This window comes from Polyodon spathula, chromosome 21 (genome assembly GCF_017654505.1).
Source record: "Polyodon spathula isolate WHYD16114869_AA chromosome 21, ASM1765450v1, whole genome shotgun sequence".
Classification (NCBI taxonomy): Eukaryota; Metazoa; Chordata; class Actinopteri; order Acipenseriformes; family Polyodontidae; genus Polyodon; species Polyodon spathula.
The window spans coordinates 28,333,352-28,348,432 of NC_054554.1; the positions used below are offsets into that span (position 1 = coordinate 28,333,352).

Consider the following 15,081-nt stretch of genomic DNA (forward strand, 5'->3'; position numbering starts at 1 on the left):
CCTTAAGTAAAAAAAAAATAAATTAAACCATGTGACCTTTTCATAAACACAAATTATTAAATCCAGCACAATTATCCCCTCTGCCACTTTCTCTATTAGAAGAAGGCAGCTTCTTTATTTTCTAAGTTTTGTCTATATTCGAATATATGCTGACAGTATGGTTATGGCAAGACAATCCTAGCGGTATGTTCATATATGTGCCAATAACCCTAATGTTTTTAACAGTAGAGCGCAGGATTCCATCTTCACCGACCACCTGCTGAGGCCTTCTGCTTCCCACTGACATTCATCATTGCTGTCATCTCTCATTCAGCACTCTGTTTTCATGTTGCATCAACAGCTCCACTTAACCCTGTGTCTCAGGACTGTGTAAATAACTGATTGTAATAAAGAATATTACAGTAATAATATCATGTATGATAATAATATTTATGAATATGAGGGTGTGGTCTGGTGGTTAAAGTTCAGGGCTTGTCACCAGAAGGTCACCGGTTCAAATCCCATCTCTGCCACTGACTGACTCACTGTGTGACCCTGAGCAAGTCACTTAACCTCCTTGTGCTCCATCCTGCGGATGAGATGTTAAATCAATGTCCTATTGTAAGTGACTCTGCATATAATGCACAGTTCACAGCCTACCTCTGTAAAGCGTTTTGTGATGGTGGTCCACCACGAAAGGCGCTACATAAAAATAAAGTTGTTATTATTATATAGAATACATGCATATACTACATTGATAATCTACCGTTTAAGTACAATTCGTTTTGAAAAAACAAGAAGTAATATATCCTGGTTTTGGACAAAAATAATTTAGCTATTCAATTGAGAAAGTGCAGGTATTAGGTCATTGTGCTCAGGACTTTCACAGCCCCAAATGTGATCCAATTGTCAGGCTTTACTGCCAGTAAGTAAGCCTACAGGTCAGTATGTGTCACACCTCTTCTCTTGTCCTTGTCAGGTGGCAGCAGTCTTCAAAGTCCTCAGGCATGGCCAGTAACCTGCAGCCATTGGGTGCCAAAGCTGATGCTCTCAGGGAAGAAATGGAGGAGGCAGCGAACCGGGTGGACATCTGCAGGGTGCTGTAGCGTTCACACGTTCCTGTTTGACATGCACGCAGCCAGCAGAGAACGGTTCAACCACCATGTCTGGGAGTCAGCCTTGCTTCCATATTCTAAACAAATGAATCAATCAAAACCTTCATTATCCAATAATTACCAAATCCAGAGAAATACATCCCTCTATTCATTTTTATAGGTGGACTGGTGAAAGATATACACAGTCTATTGCTTTGCTACATCTAGCGAAGAGAAAATAATTAGTTTCCATCTGTAAAGGATCGCGGTACAGTATGTAACTAAATACTGTGTTACTTTTTAACAAGCAACATTTGCTGATGAATGAATGATGTTCCTTTTAAAACAAATCTGTTTCAGTTGAACTGCAGAGGTGGTCTTCACAGGGCTCTTATTCCACTTTCTTTTTCTTTTTAAACAAACAGGATCAGCTGTCAGCTGACATGTACAATTTTGTGGCCAAAGAAATAGACTATGCAAGCTACTTTCAGACAGTAAGTATGTGCTTGTCGCTGTGGCGTTCAGTTCATTTAATAAATTAATGTGTAGACACTGTAGACAATGTGTTCTTTTTTTTTTTTTCACGCATTGTAAAATATTTCAAAGGGTATACGACTGTAAAGGAACCAGTCGCGTCTGAGGGAGAGGATGCCCTTTCATGAAGACATCTTTAAAACAGTTTGCCTGACACAATATCAAAATCCCAACTTTCTCTGCTGTTCTCTCCCCTCAGTTGATAGAAGTACAGGCAGATTACCACAGGAAGTCACTGGCACTTTTACAAAGCATCTTGCCTCAGATTAAAGCACATCAGGGTGAGTATACAGGAACATTTGTATTCACTTTGGATTGTATAATCACAGAGCTGCACATCAGGTGCTTTCCATGGGTAGATTGTTTAATTGTATCATACAGAATTGCCAGTAATCCATGTGTGCATAACAGGGGCTATTCTACCATAATATAGTATTGACTACATAAATGCTGTGCTTTTTTTCTAGTTTGTACCTTAAAGTATCATGAAAATAGTACAAGATATAGGATCAACTTGATTAGCAGTGTGTTTTTATAGTACCTGTGTACAAGCTTAACTCCATTACCAATGTGTGTTTTTATACTACAGCTTCTTCATGATCACAGATTGCAACAGTGAAGTTACTCTGTTGTGCCAGAGCTTACTAAACTTGTTTTCTGTTGGCCTGCCAGCCTCCTGGCCCTTGGTCACCTCACTGTGTTTGGCCGAGGCTGAGCCACACTCACAGTGCTCAATATTTCTGGTGTGTCACACTGTACTGTTGTCTTGTGCTCTGTCACAGAGGCCTGGGTCGAGAAGCCATCCTATGGCAAAGCCCTGGAGGAGCACCTTTCAATCAGCTGCAGGGAGATCGCCTTCCCCATCGAGGCCTGTGTGACCATGCTGCTGGAGTGTGGCATGCAGGAGGAGGTGAGAGCCCGCGGTCCAGTGCTCTCCCTGCATGAACCTGCCTTGGATCTTTACATTGTGATGCTATTGCTACCAGTTCGTAACTCAACACATCAGATCTGCCTCTTATATTAACCACCACCTGATGAAGGCACTAGCCACAGCGTTTTTCTGCTTAGTTGCCTATAACCATTACCTTACAGTTTATGGACACCTGACCCATTCTGTAGATGGGGTTTGCAGTGCAGAGCTGTAACTGCAAGCTAATCGAACTGTTAATTCAATTTAAAGTCACGTCCTGTTTCCTGTAAGCCTTTCGAGTTCCGTGCGTGTTCGAGCCGGTGTCTGCTTTGCTTGTCTTGCAGGGGTTGTTCAGAGTGGCTCCCTCTGCCTCCAAGCTGAAGAAGCTGAAAGCCTCTCTAGACTGCGGGGTGCTTGATGTGCAGGAGTACTCTGCAGATCCACATGCCATTGCAGGTATGGTGAACAGCTCCAGGGGCAGACCCCTCAATTAATATGGGTGTAATGTTTGTCCATGGCTGTGCCTTGAAGAGTGTGAAGCAAATCTGATGTGTGTTTGCACATCTGAAAAACTCTGTAATTACTATTATTTTAGTAAAAATCTGACTCCTTTACATTAAACAAATAATAATAATAATAATAATAATAATAATAATAATAATAATAATAATAATAATAATAATAATAATAATGATAAAAACATTCTGTCCGGAAACCCGGTGATAATTCCATGTATGGTGGCAGATACTAGCCTGATTGCAACGTGTGTTAGATACTTAATATTTACACATTGTTTGATCAAACGCTGCTCAAGGAAATAAGACATTCTAACATAAGCAGAACCTTACCTGGTATTCTTTCATGCAGAATATCAGCCAGCAAATAATTGACTAGTTTCCTGCAAAAAGATTTTCCCAAAACCGGGGAAGAAGCGCTACGCAGCTATATTTTTAATCCTTAATTGATTCGGTTGTCTTGTCTAGAACAGCGGGGAAAAAAACCCAGATGCCTAAATAACAGGATCTGCAATACAGGTCAACATGAATTTCCTTTCTCTTGGCTGAGCCAAGGATGATTGACTGTAATATAAACCATGACTCAGTCTCAGTGGGCTCATTGGCACGCAGAAGAAAAAGAAAAAAAAACAATTATCTTGGCATAATAGGACTTGATAATAACGCTTCCTGTCAGATCGCTGTAGTACCGGCCGGGAGGGGAATGATTTGGAAAGCCAATGGCCTGTCTCCAGCTAAGGCAGCGGTATCTGATGTGAAAATGAATAAAGATGCATTTTTAAATTGCTTGACTAACATCCATACTGGTGTGTGACTTCTTGATCGTGCTATAGATTAAATGTAAATGAAATCTGTGGCACCTAATGAAAACAAGCTTGACTGATTTAAACTGCTTTAAAACTGCCTGCAGTGCAGGCCTCTTCCTTATTGCATTTGCAGGCAGATTCATGTAGCGTTAAAGGGTGTCACTGTTCAGATTCGTTGAGATACAGCCCTTTCGCTCCTGAACCACTTCTTGTTTCCTCTTTGTCAGGAGCTCTGAAATCCTACCTGCGTGAGCTGCCTGAACCGCTGATGACCTTTGAACTTTATGACGAGTGGATTCAAGCTTCCAAGTAAGGGTGAGCGGTAGCTAAGTGGAAGCAGATGGATAGAGAGGCTGTCATCGTGTGACAGAGATTGGAAATCAAAGTGGATAAACCTATGTATCTGAAAGCTTATTCAGTGTTGCATGCACTGAAACTGGAAGTAGTTGGATTGTAATAATCGTATTTTTTTTTTTTTACCAGTTTTAAAGCCAAATGCATCTATCTGCTGGAATAAGCTTTTAACATGACGTGATAATCTGTGTGCTGGATAGGCATGTTTAGCTCTGTGTGAATTCATACATTATCTGTCTATCTATCTATCTATCTATCTATCTATCTATCTATCTATCTATCTATCTATCTATCTATCTATCATTATATTTGTCTATCTACCAATCTATCCATTTGTGTATATGCCACCTGTCAACCCATATTTAATGTAATGCTGTTGTTTACAATATTTGGATCTCACTGGGGCCCCCTCCTGGAATGTTGCAGTATTTCAAGTATTTGATCAGTAGAGATAAAGGTTTGGCATGCTGACCATCTGAATACTAATTCAGTTTTCAACACGAAATGGGTTTCAGGATCTTTAACCAACTGGATTATCATGTGTAAATGTCAGCTTGTCCAGGATACTGCCCTTTTTGTTGCCCTGTCCTCCTGGTAAACTGTAATCAAGACATTCAGGCCTATCAGTTAGTGTGACTGGCGCTTGGTAGCGCTGTCGTTCGCACAGTAAAAACATCTAGAAGGGTAGGGTGGCATGGTTTCTTTTCAAGACGTGGTGTTCTAATTTTCTTCAGTTTTTTTTAATTATTATTTTGTTAATTAGTTTATTAGTTTATTAATTTGTTTGTTTTTTTAAAATGTTGATGTATTTGGCAGTTATTCATGGGTAAACTGGCAAGCTGTTATAAAATGTCGATAATCTGCACTTAAACCCTGATTAAAGCACATCATTGAGACTTCGTCATGACTGCAGAAGCGTTATTAACGCCAGCTTAACATAATGCAGAGGCAGAAGGGGTGGTGGGGAGCTTCCCTCAGGCATGACTGGTTTTGTAGCATGGGAGGCTCTTCCTGGTTTTCCTAACAGTTCCCTTTATTTCCATTCTAAACTGTGCCCTTGCTTTGCATTTCCAGCATTCAGGATCAAGATAAAAGACTGCAGGCTCTGCTGAATGCTTGCGAGCAGCTTCCCAAGGCAAATGCAAACAATCTCAGGTACATTTAAAATGACAGTTCACACAGGGAAAGTCCTGCAGAGTAAATATACTGCACTCAGCATCTGTGTCCCTCTCCACAAGCTTCCTGTGACTTGACATTCCTGCAGTCTTCATGCACCCATAATCTCCCGAGCTACTAGGAAAGCATTCTGATGAAGAGAACTGAGTAATGTCTCTGTCTTGTGGCAGTGTTTGCAGTCAGTGCCCTTGATAACGCACCGTCACAGTCGCTAGACTGCCACCTGCTGGCTAGATGAGATGCTGTCAGTATTTACAGTCCAATTCTGAAAACTCATCTTATGTGAAGGGAGCAAATTCAACACCTGCTGGGAAACAGGCTCTGGACATCCAACACAAACACAGACACACAGCTGTGTATGTTAAAAAAATGTCTCTCAGATGGGGGAAAAATCCTTGAAGAATTATACTTTCTAATTAGTCTCAGTTGGCAGAATTATTGTCTTTGTAAGCCCTGTTAAAGCTGGGAATAGTTTTAGTCTTTTGTTTAGTGCTCTTTCCAGGATAATATTTTTTTTTAAAAAATGCATACAGTAGAGTTTTGGAAAAGTTTGTCTTTTGATTCCTGTATTCTCCTTTTTTTTTTTTTTTTTTTACAGATACTTAATCAAGTTTTTGGCCAAGTTAACGGAATACCAGGATTCCAATAAGATGACGCCAGGGAATATTGCAATAGTGCTGGGGCCCAACCTGCTCTGGACTCACACTGAGGGGTATATGGTCCTGTTACACAATACAACAGTATTTACAATGTAGGCAAGCAAAGGTGTGCAATTTCACTCTGTGTGTACAATGCAGAGTCAGCCAAGAAAAATTGTCAGAAAAATTCCAATTTTTTTCTTCAGTGAGATAAAAATGTGTTTATTATAATACAATGATTGTTGATTGAATTGATTATTTTTAGGGATCATTGCGCTAGTGCAGGGTATAGCTTCCATTGTATTAATGCAATTAATGCAACATAACTGGTACCTTAGTGCACAAACCTACTTAAATGGCATTTTTAGTTCTTCATGCTGTACTGGTTCAGCGCATCGTAGTAATCACCCCCCCACCCCGATCCCACACCATTGGCACAGCCCTTTGCTTTATCAGTATTAAATGTTACACATTTTTTACAGACAGATCCCATGATTCACTTTATTGTGCACATTGGGTACAGAGAGTTACTCATCGAAGCACCCTCTGCTTGCAACAGACCTGCTTCTTTGTGATCAAACGCCCTCTCCTGAAATGTGACTCGTCTGTTTCAGCAACATCACAGAGATGATGACCACCGTCTCCCTTCAGATTGTCGGCATCATTGAGCCCATCATCCAGCATGCCGATTGGTTCTTCCCTGGAGGTATCGGAGGAAGAGCTTATTGATCAAGAGCTTTCTTTTCATTTCAGCATGACACACAGGGGTGGGCAGCAGGGTGGGGGTCAGATCCTTTTGTTTAGTTCCAATTCCTTTTTTAAATCAGCTCTTTTAATCAATTCCAACTGCAAAGGATTTTGAATTGGAATTGGGAATTGATTTTAAAAAGAAATTGGAAGTGAAATAGAAAAAAAGGAATTGACCCCAACCCTGCTGTAAAGTATGTATTTTGTGTGTGTGTGTGTGTATGTATGTATGTATGTATCAGCTAAAAAAAAAAAAAAAAAAACATTTTTGCTTGTAAAAACAAATGAAATATCTGTTTGGTTGCCTGTGTGATTGAGGAAGAGCACAGCGAAACTCAACTGGAAACATTTGAGGCTTAATTTGCACACTTTTTTATAGCTTGCTGTGTCTGCGTGCACGCATTGATGAATCTCACTGTTCCCGGTACAGAAATCGAATTCAACGTAACTGGAAACTACGGCAGCCCTCTTCACACTAACCACAACGCCAACTACAGCTCCGTGCCCTCCCCGGATCTGGACCACTCGGACCGCAAGCTCCACGACCAGACCCGACGGCCCCTCAGCGTCGCCACGGACAACATGATGCTGGAGTTCTACAAGAAGGATGGGTAGGGAGTCAGCCGCTGCTTCAACCCTTCACTTGAGAGCTGTGTTTAACTTCCTCTCCCTCACCCCTTCCCTTCCCTTCCGTTACCATCACGCTGGCTCCAGGTCATCTACTAACAACCTGCAGCCTGCCTAACTGAGACTGCAGACAAGCAGACCGCTTCACTGGACCGCTGCCACGGTAGAGAGAAAGTTTTGAGTTTGCTCATGAGAAACTGTCCATGACAAACGAAATTTGCCCTGATAAGGGCTAGTCCTGGCTAAAGGAATGGCTTGAGTTTTCAGCAGTAATTGCATTAGTTTGTTTAAAGATTCTTTTCTGCACGCTAGAGCTTGGTGACCTGCGTTGTTTGGTGCTGACTGCTGTCTTGGTAAAGGGGTCCTAATACAGCACGTTTTGTATTCTGTGTTCTCAGTGACTTGTCGGCATGCTGTCAAGTGCCTGCTTATCTGAACTGAGAGCAGGGTATTTCAGGGAATCCTAATTGAGGGCGGTGAAAAGGCTGAAACATGTTGTTAAACATTCTGTAAATCACAAGGACAACAGGGTTGCTTCTGTGCTTGGGGCACTCTGGCACGTCAAGTGGCTGTTACTTGAGTCAAATAAGGTAGGAATATAGAGAACCAAATATATAGAGAGGATAATTAGGCAGAGCGGGAGATTGGTTGTTGTATAGATTTATTTACTATTGACTGAGAATCTCCCATTGCTTTCACTGTATTTGAATAATGCACTAGCTATGGAAGTGTGGGGGAGGATTTAGTTTTCCAGGCACTGTGTTTTGCAGTGTTTCTGACCTGTCCATATACATCATTTTGATAACTGTCAGTAAAGGATGTTAGAATCAAAGTGTATTGGTTTTGTTTTTGCCAATACAGCAAAAAAAATATATATTTTAACTTATTATTTAATCTAATATTTTAATACAAGACCCTGGCTAGCACTAATTCCTGACTGCCTGACTACCTTACCCAAGGGTATATTAGGGTGTTCAGGTTTAGTGCAAATCATGGTTTGTGAAACCAGCCAACAGATCAGTGCTAGGAGGAGGAAGTCTTTCACCTGTGGGTTCCTGTTTTGCTTTTTGGCCGAGTGATCTGTCTGTCTGCCTGTCTGTCTGTCTGTCTCTCACGTCCACGCTGCTCTTTTCCCAATACTACTTGACATTGTTCTCAGCTGTGTTGAACCCAAGCTAGTTGAGTTTTTCAAAGCTTACCGCACACTGTGGCACCATTCTCTCCATTCATCTCCCCTGAGAGCAGGATCTATGATCATAATGCATTTCATCCTCACCTCGCCCCCCCCACCTGCCCCCCCTGCACTGTGATCCTACCTTTCTTAAATGTTTGCAGGCTGCTCCCAGCAATAATCTAGATGCTATTATAAAAATTTAAAAAAATCAAACCCTGCTTCAGCATTCTGATCTTCACTCTTGATTTTGATGTTTTTGTCCTACCAACGCAGCATCAGGAAAATCCAAAGGTACCGTACATAACCTTTTCCTGCATCTACTTTGTATTTAAGACTGTAGAACAGAAGCCAGCATTTGCTTGAGCCACTGGAAATAAATACAGTGGATATATGGAACTGCAAGCAAAGAGCCGTCACATTCAGTACACTCCCATTCTTCATAGCACGCTGCCTGGAGTCTCGCTGAGTTTAATAGACTCTTATTGTACAGGGGAAAAACCTTACCCACTGGAAGAAATGCAAACACACTGTGTAAAGATTTGAGTTTCTTCACCTTCCGTTTCTAAAACAGAGATTTGCAAAATCTGCCATCCTGATATATTTCAGTGGCATCCAAGGGATTTCTGATCTTGCTGAACCTCATTTATAATATTTATAAAAGGATTCTGCGGCTGGCTATGCAGCACTTTACTTTAGTACCATGGTAATGATTTGAGATCTGTTGAGAACTGTTGGTAATTTTACATTGGTAAAAACCTGTTTAGTAACATCTTAACATTGAAAAAAAAAATTAAAACCTCCAATTATTATAATATTTCAATAGTTTTATTACTCTCAGTAAATAGTTTTTAATGACATGGTAATTACATAGAAAATACAAAACAAATGAGTACGTAAAGAGGAATGACAAAAGAAAACTGCCTAACATTTGTCATTTTGTACTGTGTTAGTCCCATCTGTGCAATTAATGTGTCATCTCAGTTATCACAGAAACGTGAAAGTCTTACACAGGTGTGCAAAAGCATTAGCAAGTTATTTGAAGTGTTTTAAGATTTGCCTGTCGTTGCTAACATCCTCTATAACAAAAACAGAAACAAAAAGCCCCACATGCCTTGACCCTGGTAGAGGAGATCTAGAACTCAAGCACGTTGGCCTCTCTTTGCATTGTCACAGCCCCTACAAACAAACAAACCAGCGCAGAGCGCAATGGAGACCCTTTCCTCTGAACTGGCAGCGTGTGTTTATCTCCCTGCAGCATGGGAGTCAGGGTGATGGACACATCTTGGGTGTCCCGCAGGGGCTCTTCCTTAGTGCGCAAGACGGCGTCCACACCTCTGAGCGTCCAGCCCCCCGCTCCTCCTGCAGAGCTCGGCTCTGTATCTCAGTGTCTCCTCCCTGAGCAGTCCTACGACCTGTCTGCTTCTCCCTCCCCCACGCCTCCTCCTAGCAGTGGTGGCTCTGACCAGGCCAGGTAAGGTGGTGTTGTGGCCTCCTCCCCTCTGTTTCTTTGCTTGCTGGGGTTCATTTGAACTGCTTGAGCTTTTTTTTAGTTTTTCTGTTTGGTATCCATAATTTGGCTGGTTCATTTGCCAGGAGCTATCTGAAGCGGATCACTGATTCTTACTCTAGGTCAGAGGTCCTCAAAGCTGTGCCCACCATGCCTGCTACTGTAATCTTTAATAGCGCTGCAATAGTGAGGCTGCAGCAGAGGAACTCAAATCATTCCAATCTACTGCTCTCCGCTCTCAAGCTCTGCTTGAGTACCTTTTGATAAACCTGTATTATAATGTCTTTTTGTTTCACATTTTGGAAATAGAAATAGAAAAACGATCACAACCTTGTGAGAAATGCATGTCTGTACCCATGCACAAACAACTTTGAGGACCACTGCTCTAGTTTGAGACTCGACAGACTTTGTTCCAGCCATTTTCCTGAAGAATCATGAGTCACAGCTACGTAGAGCTTAGTGAAATCAAAATGACAGCGGAGCCATATTTTGTCATGCTATTAAAGATGTCAATATAGCCTCACTAGGGCAGCAGCACGCTTATCATTTTAATTCAAGACACCACACACCCTTTGGAAACAAGATACTGTGTCTCATTCAAGTGATCCTGCTGGAATAAGAGGTGTTGTGGTAAATACTGGTAGAGACTGAGCAGGTATATAGTCAAGCCTATTTTAAAGGTTATTTGAATTACTCTGATATGTACCTAGTTCTGTAACATTAGCACTTTGCGCCAAACTCAGCCCAGTGATAAATCCTGAAGTGTGACCATATTGTTTGTTCCCCATGTTAAAGAACCAGGGTTTAAAGACAAAGACCCCTTTTTAAATAGCTAAATTCTTACCAGGTTGGACTGGTTATCACGTCTTTAGGTAGTCTGACTATTAAAATGCAAACAAAATGTAATTGTATTTTGAGCATGTTTACAAACTGTTCTTTGACCAAATATATAGTCCTGTATAATCAGATACCAAAACATGCTAAACTGAGTTTGAAATCTATGTTTGCTTTACCTTTTTATTTAAGAAAAAAAAAAAAGAAAAAAAAAGAAAAGCTCATTTGCAGTTGAGTGAAGTCCCTTTTTTCATCAATGGCAATATGTCTTTATCTCTTTCCTTTCCTTGAGGGGAAAAAAAAGTATGGCTATTTGTATCTGATTTGCTGCATGTCAGGCGAGGGGTTTGCATTCCTGTACTGGAGGTTCTATTCTTTCAGTAAACTAAATGATGAGCTAAATTATCTACTGTGCAAAGAACAAACAGCAGATGTTGCCAGCAATAAACAGCTTGCAAGTGGACACACTGTAGGAACGCTTTACTAGTTTGTTTTTTTCTTTTGGTTTGAGACTAAATTCTTCAGTCTGGGTTAAAATGATTTAAAATGAATTGTGATTAGAAAGGACAGTGGGTGTAATAACTGGTGCCCATCCTTTTCGAATGCTGACGACTGCTGCTTTACATTGTTTAGTCTTTGGTAGCTGCCTTGTAAAATAAAAAAAGCAGGACATGCAGTGTACTCAGACACAACCCCATGCTGAATGCATCACTAATATTGTTTCAGAATATAGTGGATGCATGCGTGTTTTTGAATGAATCTGAAAGTTTTCTTTTTCTCATGTTTTCTGAGACTGAAACCTCCCTTCTGTACACTACTGTGTTAAGCTTGTCAGCGTTATCTGCCTTTTTAATTAAAAAAAAAAAATTATATATATATATATATATATATATATATATATATATATATATATATATATATATTTTTTTTTTTTTTTTTTAAAAAGGCACTTATGCCATACGCCAGTTTTTCCCCAATATTTCTCCCTACACTTTGCGGATTGGTCTTGACGTGTGTGTGTGTGTTGCCCTGCATACCACAGATACTCATCTTCTGTTTCTACGGCTCATCTCTCTTATGCTGCTCCCTATACAATCATTGTTGCTTTTGTTTTGTTTTTGTTTTTCAACATTTGCAGCACAGACGATGCGTCTTCCAATCGGTCGGATTCCTGTTACGCCTATCCTTCCCCAGAGGATGACAGGCCCCCACCACCTTACCCCACCTCCTACCCCCCTCCCCACCATTACTACCCCAAAGCACAGCCCTCCGCTCGGCCGGCTGCTCCCACCCCCCTTGACTGTGTAACCCTGGGCTCGTCGCCACACCGGTGGACGGGCTACAGTCCCCCTCTGCCTCCCCCCTCCACTTCTCCTCAGCAGCTTGACATCAACTCTAACCCAAAGCCCAGCTTCCTCCACCTCCCCAAGCAAAACTCCCTCACTGACGCACCGCATGCTGGTCCCGAAACTAACGTGTCACCCCTTTACATTAAAACACCCCTCGTGCTAACCAAGCAAGACCCTCTCTTTGACACCCCCGCTAACCTCCCTATGTCAGCCTCACCCCAATGGGTCAGCTATACCTGTACCAGAGAAAGAGGGACCAAGCTGACTAGGTAAATAAACCAACCGACCAACGACCAAAAACAATTAAAAACATTCAAATAAATAATAAAACCATGAACAAACTGGGCATTGAAGAATATGTGCTTTCTCAGTAGTGTCAAATGAATTGCCTGTATTTTTTTTGTTTCTTTGTTTATTATTTATTTTTTAATTTACATCTCAGATTCTGGATGACATTTTCTTATGCTATTTACCTCTTTATTTCTTTGGGATTGCGTTGCTCGATGTATTTCAGCAATGGCATTCACCGTTGCTAGGTATCACTCCAGGAGAGTGTTGGAAAGTGGACTGTTGAGGGTTGCCTAGGAACGGAGAATGTTTTTGCTTTTAAATAAATCCTGTGTATATATATATATATATATATATATATATATATATATATATATATATATATATATATATATATATATATATATATATATATATCACTGTGTGGTATTCTTTTTACATGAGAGAGGAGTCTTTTCTTGGAATATTTCCATATTTATATACTTTTGTGTTGAGCAAGCATTTAATTAAAGCCTGTATGAGAAACAATAGGTTTGGGTTTATTGATTCATCTAATCATTTATAATGAATTGCATATTTGTTTTAATTGTGTGGCAACGAAGTCCATGGCATGTAGACTCGAATGTATTCGGAGCTTGGATGTGCTTTTCCTAACATGAATATGGAGGTGTAGAGAATTGCATTGCTAAGGATTCATTTCAATGTGCTGTTGGAAATCTGTCCTCGTTGATGTTAATGATGCACAGCATGGAATATCAACTATGGTCAAATCTGATGCCGTTGGTGTTATTTGGGAATTACACACTTGTCTTTACTGTCTTGTCTTTACTGCTTGTCTTTACTGAGTCATGACTAACACAATTAGTTATGACTCAGTAAAGACAAGCAGGGCCCATGTATCTGTCACAGTGAAGGTTAAGAACGAAACTGGCAAAATTTTAGATCTTACAGCTGCATGGCAAATGAGAGAAGAGAGGTGAGGCGAGTATAACCCCTCATTACCACCTTTGTGCACACTGCTCTGCCTGGAGTCAGACACAGTTGCCACTGCCCCCCTTGTTTTCCAGTGACCCAACAGAAAGCTTCTGTGGCTAGGTGTATCTTAAGAACATTTCATTAATCTGTGCATGGATCTTTGTTGCAAGTCATTATTCGCACACTGTGTTAAGCTGTACGGACACCTGCTGTTCTATTTAAGAGGCGCTCATCTGATTTTGATAAGTGATTGCATGGGCTGTTAGGAGAAGCTGTTGTGCTCACTGTGGAAGCAGGTTAGGAAGTAGGAGCTGACACCTGATTGGGTGAGCTATTGGATTTGGTGGGCCTGTGTCTTAGCATTGTGTGTAAGATTAGTTTCCACAATCATCCCGTCTTGCTCTTTCATAGGGTAGACTCTTAATGGCCTATTCTCATAGGAGAAACACACTCCTCTTGTTACCAGGCACTGGAGTAAAATGTTTTCAGAGTAGGCCCCTTGGTAACCAAGGTAACAACCCATAAGATTCTGCTTCTAATAACAGGGTCACACCCGATAGCAGCACAGAGTTCCAAACAGCAAGTTCCAAATGTCCAGTAATGCATTTAATCCCAGTAGCAACCCCCTCGTAGCCCTCAGGCAGGAAATCCAAACGCAGTTATCCACTATTGCATTATAACCACAGAGTGCATGATAGAAAGACCATCAACATGTGCAAACTAAGTATTACATTATTTATGTAATAGATATAATTTGCAGATTAAACACAAGAAACTGGAAAGCTGGCCTACTTGTCTGCTTGACCCTCATAAAGTAGCCTGCCCTCAGTGAAAGCATGGGGTCTCTTATAGGTTCATTTAATGGTTACTGATGTACTGAGTGGGATTGTGTCTGCTTTTCTTTCCAGCACCCTGAAAAGCAAAGAACTCTCTCCTGTGATGGGGCAGAAGGGTAGCTGCCCTGGGTTAGGCTCCTTGGCATCAGCAGGCATTGGCCAGCAGGGATCTGGAATAGGGCAGCAGCTCACCACTGACCAGAGTCCCCACTCCCTCAGAAAAGGGACCTGTACGTACCTTGGAATGAGCCTTTACTGTACCTTTTAAGTAACATAGATTGTTCTGCAGTGCTGTCTACTGGGCTGTGAATATCTGTCTGTTCCGAAGAGGGCAGAGAACAGTGGCTTAACGTGGCTGAACTAGCAGGCTAAAAAACAGCTGTGACATGTATGTTATAATACCTGTGGCATGTATGTTATAGAATGGAACTATACTGCTCTCTGGTATGGATTAATTTGAAACCAGCCTGCTCATCTATACAGCCTCTACCACCCCTTCATTCATGAGATGCAGACACCCCGTGTACTTGCACATTTCAGGATAGCGAGAGGGATTCAGCCCCCATCGTTATCCTAGCTAATGTTCAAACCCTAGTCTCTTTCTTCTCAAGCTAATCAAACTGCCCTACTTTTAACACCTTCCCTCCTTTTCCTTTCTGCAGTGTCCAAGAAGCTGGCCCCCACCCCCCCCAAGGTGCCGTTTGGGCAGTCTGGGGCTGTGTCCGACCAGTCGACAGG

The 15,081-nt window shown here is 41.3% G+C and overlaps 1 protein-coding gene across 7 annotated transcripts in view; it reads left to right on the forward strand.

Moving 5' to 3' along the window:
- Positions 1-15,081, forward strand: part of LOC121296619 (rho GTPase-activating protein 44-like) — a 51,882-nt gene that overhangs the window by 33,667 nt on the left and 3,134 nt on the right. For 2 of the 7 annotated variants that reach the window (XM_041222349.1, XM_041222351.1), the window contains exons 7-21: positions 959-1,076; positions 1,499-1,567; positions 1,807-1,888; positions 2,390-2,517; positions 2,862-2,973; positions 4,066-4,147; positions 5,267-5,347; positions 5,967-6,080; positions 6,621-6,712; positions 7,184-7,364; positions 8,828-8,845; positions 9,810-10,025; positions 12,034-12,513; positions 14,416-14,573; positions 15,006-15,081. The exon at positions 15,006-15,081 is cut by the window's right edge and continues 311 nt beyond it. In XM_041222349.1, coding sequence (XP_041078283.1) covers positions 959-1,076; positions 1,499-1,567; positions 1,807-1,888; positions 2,390-2,517; positions 2,862-2,973; positions 4,066-4,147; positions 5,267-5,347; positions 5,967-6,080; positions 6,621-6,712; positions 7,184-7,364; positions 8,828-8,845; positions 9,810-10,025; positions 12,034-12,513; positions 14,416-14,573; positions 15,006-15,081 — 2,007 coding nt within the window. The remainder of the gene's footprint in view (positions 1-958; positions 1,077-1,498; positions 1,568-1,806; positions 1,889-2,389; positions 2,518-2,861; positions 2,974-4,065; positions 4,148-5,266; positions 5,348-5,966; positions 6,081-6,620; positions 6,713-7,183; positions 7,365-8,827; positions 8,846-9,809; positions 10,026-12,033; positions 12,514-14,415; positions 14,574-15,005) is intronic. The other 5 variants (XM_041222353.1, XM_041222350.1, XM_041222354.1 and 2 more) reach the window with 5 other exon arrangements.